This window comes from Ricinus communis, chromosome 10 (assembly GCF_019578655.1).
Source record: "Ricinus communis isolate WT05 ecotype wild-type chromosome 10, ASM1957865v1, whole genome shotgun sequence".
NCBI lineage: Eukaryota > Viridiplantae > Streptophyta > Magnoliopsida > Malpighiales > Euphorbiaceae > Ricinus > Ricinus communis.
The window spans coordinates 11,510,919-11,521,135 of record NC_063265.1 but is presented as its reverse complement, the minus strand read 5'-3'; the positions used below and the strand labels follow the sequence as shown (position 1 = coordinate 11,521,135).

The 10,217-nt window shown below is 33.6% G+C and overlaps 2 protein-coding genes and 1 non-coding gene across 3 annotated transcripts; 1 reads left to right on the top strand and 2 right to left on the bottom strand.

The window, feature by feature from the left end:
• Window positions 1–3,583, bottom strand: LOC125368679 (cysteine synthase-like). The gene is made up of 12 exons (XM_048370150.1): window positions 3,235–3,583; window positions 2,877–3,157; window positions 2,339–2,392; window positions 2,120–2,229; window positions 1,959–2,019; window positions 1,595–1,858; window positions 1,382–1,519; window positions 1,251–1,298; window positions 1,048–1,131; window positions 810–869; window positions 606–686; window positions 1–440 (listed from the first exon to the last, which is right to left on the bottom strand). The coding sequence occupies exons 3-12, from the start codon at window positions 2,375–2,377 to the stop codon at window positions 351–353; spliced, it is 975 nt and encodes a 324-aa protein (XP_048226107.1). The 5' UTR covers window positions 2,378–2,392; window positions 2,877–3,157; window positions 3,235–3,583; the 3' UTR covers window positions 1–350.
• Window positions 3,584–6,099: 2,516 nt separating this feature from the next.
• Window positions 6,100–6,258, top strand: LOC112533774. Its single transcript, XR_003078137.2, has one exon. It is a non-coding gene; the product is annotated as a U1 spliceosomal RNA (small nuclear RNA).
• A 166-nt stretch (window positions 6,259–6,424) lies between these two features.
• On the bottom strand, window positions 6,425–8,932 carry LOC8288433 (cysteine synthase). Its single transcript, XM_002512210.3, is given in 12 exon segments — window positions 6,425–6,636; window positions 6,769–6,782; window positions 6,785–6,848; window positions 6,947–7,006; window positions 7,179–7,258; window positions 7,539–7,571; window positions 7,574–7,589; window positions 7,725–7,862; window positions 7,938–8,201; window positions 8,359–8,416; window positions 8,524–8,633; window positions 8,738–8,932. Coding segments are annotated over 12 exon segments (966 nt in total). The 5' UTR covers window positions 8,777–8,932; the 3' UTR covers window positions 6,425–6,546.
• Window positions 8,933–10,217: the final 1,285 nt, after the last annotated feature.

Sequence of the window (10,217 nt, the reverse complement as noted above, 5' to 3'; positions counted from 1 at the left end):
TAACGAAAAGACAGCATTTTAACTATTGCTACTTATAGATCCTTGACAAGCGAGCAGCAATTAAAAACTTGGACTTGAAAACTTCCTCACGCATTGGCAGGAGAGCTTTTTGTATGGCCGAGTATAAAATTAACATCCATACCATAATAAGGGGAATAATGTTACTGTTGCAACGAGGCTCATCCTCAAAAGTACGCCTATGTATCTCAATAAAATTAACTGACACTCGAGGGTTGGCTGGCACAAGTACACTACACAGGACTACTGCAGAAGTTACAATTATGAGAGTATGTCACATCATAAAATTCAGTGCTGTAACAACCGATAAGTTGAATATTCTTGAATTGGTCTCAATCAAAAGTCATGTTTTCCACCTCTTGCCTAATGGACTCAAAGAGCTTGGAAGATAAGTAACGTTCTCCTAAACTGGGGAATACCACCTGCAGAAAAAGCAAAAGAAAAAGATTGATGGATATTGGAGTTGGACTGAGAAATGTTGCAGACTGGAGCAGTTTAATGCATGCGCACATGATGGCAACATCTACTTTAAACAAAGTACGAACAAGCAAATTCAATACCAATCAGAAGAAGGCAATGAAGCTTACAACAATGAGTTTCCCTGCACTTTCAGGCCTCTTTGCCAATCTAATTGCAGCAGCAGCTGCAGCTCCAGAAGATATCCCAACCTGTGAAAATAATACAAAAGAAAGAAAAATCAGTAGAAACTCAATAGCTTGCAATTGCATCATAAGTGAATAAGACAGATCTGGAAACTAAAAACGCTAAAAGGAAGGTAAACCCTTTCATACCAGCAAACCTTCTTTCAAGGCAAGCAGCTTAGTGGTTTCAATAGCTTCCTCACTTGATACCTATAAAGTAACACCACCATCAAAAAAAGAAAAGAGAAAACAAATGCCTTTGCAGCTTTATTGTTACTCTTCATTTATCACAATTTACACTAGTAGCTTCACCTTTCGCTCCAAAATGCTAATAGGAAGTATATGTTGACCCAATAATAATGCCTTGGCTGAATGGTTTTAGACTTACCTGGAGAACTGCATCCAGCAAGTCAACATTCAGAACACTAGGAATGATACCAGCACCAATTCCTTGGATCAGATGCGGCCCTTTGACAAGTGTGAAGCAATTTTAACAGAAGAGAAATCAATAATGAAAACATCACTACCTTGAGAGAAATTAATGGATGACAAATTGAGTATCAAATTCCAATAAAGCCAATACTACCAGGTCTCTCCTCCATTTAAGATTGCACTTTCAACTGGTTCTACACCATACACCTATGCATAACAGAAAAGTACATTGTTAATATAAATATATCTTTCTTAAGCTCTGAATTCAAACATTGACAAACAGAACAAACCTTAATATCTGAGTTTTTCTCCTTGAGGAATCTGCCAGCTCCAGTCACAGTTCCACCAGTTCCAATCCCTGCAACCAAGGCATCAACTTTGCCTCCCGAGTCTCTCCATATTTCTGGACCAGTTGTTTCATAATGAATCTACACAAAAGCAAAAGACTAATCTCTAAATCCTTTAATCATCAATTGAAATTCAAAAAGACTGAAAATTTATACCTTTGGATTGGCAGGATTTTCGAATTGCCGAAAGATATAGCCATTAGGTGTCTTATTTAGTATCTCATCAGTTTTCTCAAGTACCCCATTAAAGCCCTTGGCTGGATCAGTAAGGTAAACTTCGGCTCCAAGAGCACGTAGCACAATTCTTCTCTCAAGACTCATTGAAGCAGGCATGGTAAGGATAATTTTATAACCCTTCATTGCCGCTATTGCTGCTAATCCAATGCCAGTGTTACCACTTGTCGGTTCAATCAGTACGGTCTTTAGTCAGTACATTTCAGCAACATCCACAAACAAAGGGAACGGATTAGTGTAGGCTGTGATTAAACCTCTATTACTGAACGAAAAAAATGATAGTAACTAACCTTCCTGGAGTAATCAAGCCTTTATCTTCTGCATCTTTGATCATGCTGTATGCAATTCTGGATTGATGAAAAAGAAAATTCTTTGTTTTAATTCATGAATGCTTGTGCATTGATATAAAGAAAATATAGAACAACATTTTTTTTTTTTTAAAATTGCCTGTCTTTAACACTAGAGACAGGTTCCATCATTTCAAGCTTGGCAGCAATCCGGGCTACGCAACCATCCACAATATTATTGAGATATACCATAGGTGTATTGCCAATTAACTGCATTAGTCCCAACGGAAAGGCAAGAAGAAGATGCATAATTACATAAACTATATGCAGAAGTGTTATCTGAAACCAAAGCAATACGAAAAGGTCAAGGAAAATATACTTCAGTAACATCTTTCTTTATCTCGCAATTGGCCTCCATATCTTTCCAGGTGTTCTGCAAAAATTTAAAGAAGTGGGAAGAATTAGAAAGATAAAGGACAAAAGGAAACAATTGGACAAGAACAAAGAAAGCTTTTTGAGTTGGAATCCTATGGTACTATTCCATGAACGGACTCATCAAAGCAGATGAAAGTGTAGTACTATGACTGAACTCAATTCAACCCTTAATCACACATCGAAAATATATACGGATGCTACCATTGGCAGTAGACTTCAACAAAAAAAAAAAAAGATGATAAAATCCTTAAACCTGCAGTAGAAATTATAAGTTTACTACTCTTGTGAAATATCAAAAAATAGAAAAACAGGATAGCAGCTATAGACCAAGTAAAAATCTCATCGTCAAGAACCAAAACTATGCATAAATACAGCATCAGTACTCAGGATATAACAGCATAATCTCCAGTATCAGCAGTAGCAATTGAATTAAGCAGATGATTGCAAAAGGTGAGCGGCGAGAGAGAGTAAGAAGTGCAAACCTGCTGCCAAAGAATGTGAAAAATATCTCTTCCGCCTGCAAATCTTAAATTCAATATTTGGTGTTGCCTTATAGCACTATTGGTTAATTAAAGTTATCGAAAATACAAATACACTGAATATAAAGTTGCCAAGATACAGATAGTCCCATTTCCAGTTGTTTCTTTGTTTTTATTATTCTTGTTTTGGTGGGTGTATATGTCTAGCCTACCTATCCTTCCTCTTCTCTCTGCTAAACTTCTTTGACTTCAACTCCATGATAACAACTTCAAACCTAATAATTCTTTTAAAAAGAAAAAGAAGAAGTGAGAGTTGTTCTATCTGGCAAGAATATAGTGTCAGCCAAAGTACAATTATAACCTTTCTTCACCACCATAAATTTTAAGCTTGCCCGAAGTCATACTATCTCGCAAATGGGTTTGCGTTTAGTTGAACACATGCATGTCCGATCATACAGCCATGACTGCAGAATTAAAATTTCGCTGATGACTAATTAGATAATTATTTATTTGTTTATTTTGCTCTACTCTTCGAGATCAATTTCTGCCGATGATCTGAAACGAAATCAATCATGTTCATCGAATTGTCACCGGCGAGTCGGATATAGTTTACCATCTCGTTCTTCATGGTTTTGCAACTTCTCCTTGAAAAACGGACAGTGAGACCGTTGACCGTCGTTATAAAATAACAGTCGCGCGTAGCTGGCGAAATGTCAGGGCGCGGCTCTCATCCCACTTGGAATGAGGTTAATGAATAGAAAGCCACGTCAACAGAACTAATGCCACGCATACAAAAAATTCTAAAATATGTTGCCTATAGCTGTAATATGGCATTTCATTCTAATGCCACCTTGTATATATAAAATATATATATTATTATATTAAATTATTTATTCAAAAGAATTATCTGATAAAATGAAACCTCAGTGGAGTTATTATCTTTTTAAATAGAAGTAAGGCAATTGGTTTGACTATTTAAATAGTCAAACTTTATAGTTTTATCTTAAATTTTACAAAAAATACTATAGATTTTAATAATATTTTGTACAGGAAGAATTATGCTTACTTGTTTTTTTAGTACAAGTAGCTACGGGTTTGCTATAACTTTTATTACATAATCATCTGTGGATTATTGTTTCAATAAAAATAACCTATGGCTCCAATAAACAAATTAAATAGTGACCTTTAGAATAAGAGTCAAAAAGATTTTATGAAAATTGAATATTTTCGTTATTTGATATTTAAAATTTTTTTATTTATATCTCTGAAAATTATAAAATAAAATTAAAAATATTATTAATTCTTATAAAAATAAAAATATAAGAATTTCATTGAATTTTTATTTTTATATTTAAATATTATTATTATAGAAATAGTGAAGACATGATTATAAATGGTCTTACAAATTTATAGTAAAATCATATGTTAAAATCAATAAAATAAAATAAATCTCCACTTCATACACACAAAAAATATGTTTTCCAATTTTTTTGTCAAATATTAGAATCTTTCTTTATAAATCAACATTATATTAAATTATCATCCCATAAAATGCCAAAAATAGAATAAAAAGTTGAAATTATAATTTTTTTGAATTGATTTAAATGGGTGGTAAAAGATGGAACACAAAAATGGAAAATGGCAAGAGCCAACAATTCAACTTTTCTGTTTTGTGTGTAACGAGTATTATACGCACCGTTGGCATCTCTCACACAGAAAAAGCAGGTTTAACCTCTTTTTTTCGTTTTTTTCAAAATAATTTTGTTGAAACAATTTGGGATAGTTAACGGTTGAATTTTGACACTTTGAAATGAGCAACAATAAAATTTAATGTGACTTTTAACTTTTTAGATGTTTATACTATATCGGTGTAACATGATATCTGTGCTATATATATTTTAAATTATTAAATTTATTAGAATAATTATAATTATTAAAAAGAAATACTAATAGAATAATAGATTGTTCATTAGGGATTGCATGTAATATACTTGTAAAATTCAATGATATTTATATTTTATTCTACCAATTATATTAGTTTTTTATTAAAAGTAAAATTTTTATGACAGTGACATTATATGACACCAAATAATGATCCTTCAAAAATACATTTTAAAAATCGTTACAACAAATATTAGTTAACCTAAAAATACATATTTATATAAAAAAAAAGTAATGGATCATTATTTAGTGTCAATAACACCGTGTCATAAAATTTTTATTCTTAAGAAAATAAAATTATTAAGTTTTTTTTTTAAATTGTATAATTGATAAAATATAATATAAATATTGATGAATTTTACACATATATTACATATAACTATTAATAAATAATATATTATTTTTGTTAATAGATTTTTATTTAACAGTTGTAATTAAATCATAACAAATCTAATAATTTAAAATAGTATATGTTGCGGAATCAATTGTCAAAATAACCTCTTTCCTGCAAAAGTAATTCCACCTTCAAGAATCCTAAACTTATATGTTTCTTGCGAGATGGAGATGAATTGAACAAAACCTTGTATTTTGATTTACTTATCAAAACACACCATTTTGGTAAAGTGATCAATGTCAGGAAGTAATTTAGTAATGCAATTTGCCTTTTTTTTTTTTAAATTTTAAATATTATAATTAACTCAAGTCCTACGTTTTAGTCCATTAATCGGATTTTTCATTTCAAATTACTAGAATCCTACGGTAGAAAAGAAATTGCAGAATAGCAATTATTGTCTTATAATAGTTGGATAATTAAAAAAAGATGCTGAGAGTAGATAATTATTTAAGTAATTAGGTCTATATAATATGCACGTGCAAGATTAATTGTTTGGTACGTAAATGCATGTGCTGTCCATTTCATTGGATAGAAAAAGAAACACGAACTCTCATTCCACAGAAAAGAATTACAAAATTAGATGATAGATGACCAAATACTTGGCAGCTGAGCCAATAAGCAATAATATCTACATGCTCTTTCTGCAATTAGAGCTGCCTGATAAACAAATGAAACAAGAGTGCAATATTTCTCGATACTTTTGCTATGTTGAAATTTGAACGTTTTGGACTGAACAATAAAAAGAAATGAAATGAACGTTTTTAACTTATTAGTGATGGCTTTGGCATGCCTTTTGCTATGTTGAAATTGAACTTCAATCCCACATCGGCTAGGAAAGAAAAGAGAGCAAGAACCAATCTACAAATACAAGGCCCAAAGCAACTGGCAAACATACTTACCTGGACGGGGTCGATGGGTGATCAATAAGGTTCATGGCCTAGGTTTGTGACCTTCATTGCACTTGGGAGGGTGCTGGCCTAAGGTCTCCCCAAGTTGGGAGAGCCTACGTCATAATTTGTGACAGTGGGGCCTGCGTTCGCGCGGCCCGTCCAATTTAGTCGTCAATATCCATTGTCTGAAATTCACTGTCTGTTTAAAGTTATTCTGGTTATGTTTATCCGAATCCTATGACTCTGACCAAATTAGTCGTCAGTTTCGATTGTCTGAAATTCACCTTCTGTTTAAAGTTATTCTGGTTATGTTTATCCGAATCGAATGATTTTAATGGTTTCTGCTGATATTTCTGATTGACTTTTCAATTCATAGAAAAGTACATACGTATAATTTAAAACATTTGAAAATTTCAAAAGCTGCTATTAACCGATAACTTGGAAGAAGTCATTCATAAGTCATGTTTTCCACCTCTTGCCTGATTGAATCAAAAAGCTTGGAAGATAAGTAACGCTCTCCAAAACTTGGGAATACTGCCTGCATGGAAAGCGAAAAAAATTACTCTGATTAAATGGGAGTGTTGGATTGAATTATAACTTACTTTGGCTGCAACAAACAAATGTCACTTGTTGGGTGTGCATATTGAACAGGAGAAGGCAATAAGCTTACAACAATGAGTTTCCTGCATTTTCAGGTCTCTTTGCCAATCTAATTGCAGCTGCTGCTGCAGCCCCAGAAGATATACCCACCTATGTAAAGATAAAAGCAGAAAAAAGATAGTCACAAGTGCACAAAAAGAAAAGGAGAACAAGCAACAACAGTAGCAGGGAAATCAACCATTTCCTACCAGCAAACCTTCTTTCAGGGCAAGCAGCTTAGTAGTTTCAATGGCTTCCTCACCTGAGATCTAAACAAAAATAACAGACACCAAAAGTTATTAAGCGACATTTTTCAGGCACACAAATGTTTGTATATGGTAGGCCAGTTCTTTATAGTTATAGTAGTAGCTTCATTATTCGTTCCTAACTGTTAAACGAACATTCAGAGAAAATCCCAGATACCATGGTTCTTAAACTTACTTTAAAAACTTCATCCAGCAACTCCACGTCCAGAACATTAGGAACGATTCCAGCACCAAGTCCTTGGATCAGATGCGGGCCTGTCACAAGTATATCAAGCAATTTTCTTTTCCACGGTGAATAGTTATAAAGAGTGATAACCATAGGGAATTAGAATGAAGTAGTAAATACACGAGCACGCAACAATAAATCAATTAATATGTGTCATCCATTAACCTTCTGGTTCCGTGACATCTTTAAAAGATGAAAAGACTAAAAATAAGTAAAGCCTCAATGATGGTACATATACATTTCTTTTATTCCTCCAAGATTGTAGCTGCCCGGTAAAAGATTCAATAATTAGAAGAATTCATTACTCACCAGGTTTTCTCCATTCAGGACTGCACTTTCTTCTGGTTCTATACCATACACCTATGCATAAAGGAATTAAAGCAAAACCAATTCATACTCCAGTTGGAGCACAATTAAGATTTAAAAAGACAAAGAAAAAGATCCTTTAACATATTTGACATAAGAGTCTCTCAGAAGAAGACATCCAGAATAAACCTTAATGTCTTTGTTCTTCTCCTTAAGGAATCTTCCAGCTCCAGTTGCAGTACCACCAGTTCCAATTCCTGAAACCAAGATATCAACTTTCCCACTGGTGTCTCTCCATATTTCTGGGCCAGTGGTCTCGTAATGAATCTACAAAATCAGCAACAAACATGATCTATAGTCCTTCTACAACAAATCCACGTACTAGATGGATGCAAGATATACCTTTGGATTCGCAGGATTTTCAAATTGCTGAAGCATGTAGCCATCAGGTAATTTATTTAGTATCTCCTCTGCCTTCTCAAGTGCTCCTGGAAAGGACCTGACCGGATCAGAAAGGCGAACCTCAGCTCCAAGAGCTCGTAGCACAGTTCTTCTTTCGAGACTCATTGAAGCGGGCATGGTGAGTATAAGTTTGTAACCTTTCACCGCAGCAATTGCTGCCAAACCAATGCCGGTGTTGCCACTCGTGGGTTCAACTAGGACGGTCTTTAGGCAGCATATTTTAAACAGCAATAGGAACAAAAGGAAAACAATTGTTAATCTCTCCTTCATTTTAACACCTTTCAGAAATCCATATTTCCTTCATTTGACTTTGATATTTTATTAAAAAAGAATGAATATCTAGCAAGGCCTCATGACTAACCTTCCCTGGAGTAATTAAGCCCTTATCTTCTGCATCCCGGATCATGCTGTATGCAATTCTGCATAAGCAAAAATGAAAATGTATGACATCAGTTCAGCAATAAAGACTTGTTTATTTTCCATAATAGGAAAAGAATAAACACAAACAGGTGGAAAGAAAGAGTGCCTGTCTTTCACACTAGCGGTTGGTTCGAACATTTCAAGCTTTGCAGCAATGCGAGCTACACAGCCGTCCACAACCTTATTCAGATATACCAAAGGGGTATTTCCTATTAACTGCACAAGTCAAGATGAAAATAGAAGAAGATGAACATTATTAGAAGCAGTAGTTATTGGTATTCCAAAGTCAAAAACTATAGAAAAAGATGACTAAAATATACTTCAGTAATATCTTTCTTGATTCCACACTTGTTCTCCATATCTTTCTTGGCAGTCTGCAAGCAGAAAAATGTGACTGGATTTGCAGGAAGCTGAGAGAAAGTGAGAAAGAAGAAGAAGAAGAAGAAGAAGAAAACAAGAATACAACGTCGACTGAAATGAACTCAACAATAGCAGCAGTAAAAGATTATAAATATTACCAGATATAAAGCAAATCTACAAGTATATATTGCGTGTGCAATCTGTAAACTCTGTCTATATATAATATATGCACGTGCAAGATTAGTTGCTTTGTCTGTAAATGCATGTGCTGTCCATTTCATTAGATAGCCACAATCTATAAATTGCATGTCCCATCCATTTAAGGAGGTAGTCCCAAGACTTATTACTTCAGCTGTCCGTGTCATAGTCAAGAATCAAGATTCTCTTTTTCTTGTTGGCTAAAGACAGAAGCAGTGAACATTAATAGAGATCAGAGAAGCAGTGCTGGATATGAACATTAAAGTCAGAAATATCATTGATTGATAATTTCTTGTCCAAATTGTGATTATTTTTTCACTATTTGGTCAACCGTGACAAAATAAAAGATTGGATAAGACTAATTTGCAGGGATGGATTTTATTATTATTATTGTCCGTGTGGCTTCTTGACAGGTCAAAAATAGTTATATTTATTGTGTTTAATTCCTTTGCGATTTGGTTGGATAATGTACTTAATTATGGAAATTATGTTTATTCTAACTTAGGTGATGAAATATCAAGGATGGAGCAAAATCTAGCCTAAAACATGTTTTAAGTCATCATTTTGTCAAAAACAAAGTCTTTTGGAGGAAGTGCAGAACTCTGTGCAGAAGACTACTGTCAACAAGGCGTGACCACGCCTGCATCCCATGCCAAAAAAGATGTGAAAGAGAGCTTAAATTTTCGAGATTAATTTGTGGTGGACTTATCTCTAGTTAATCTCCTCTATTTTTGGAAGTGTTGGATTAATAGAACTTTCTTCTATGTATTTAGGGTTTTAATTTATTTAGATCACTTTTAATCTTATCCTTTCTTGTAGGGATAAGATTAAATAAAAGTTTATTTCTTTTGATAAGGATTCTATTAAGGTTTAGGGTTTTACTTCCTATATAAGGACAGATACTTTGAAAGCGAGGCATTGATTCGATTGATTGATTCAAATTGATATTCATATTCTTATTTCTTCTTCTACCTCTACAATTCTTGTGAATTCTTACTCCACCATGAGTGGCTAAGTTTTAGTTTCTAATTCAAGAGTGAATAAATTCAATCGTGATTTTTGAGGCTTTGTGCTTAATAAAATTCTTCTTTAATTCAAGTATTCTTTATTTCTTGTTCTTATTATTTATGAATTATTGATATTGATTGAACCGACGACTCAACTTTGATATTGATTTTTCTATCGCTAAACTTTGAGTTTGTGATCCGTAATTGTCATGAACGATTGACACAAGTAGCAAGG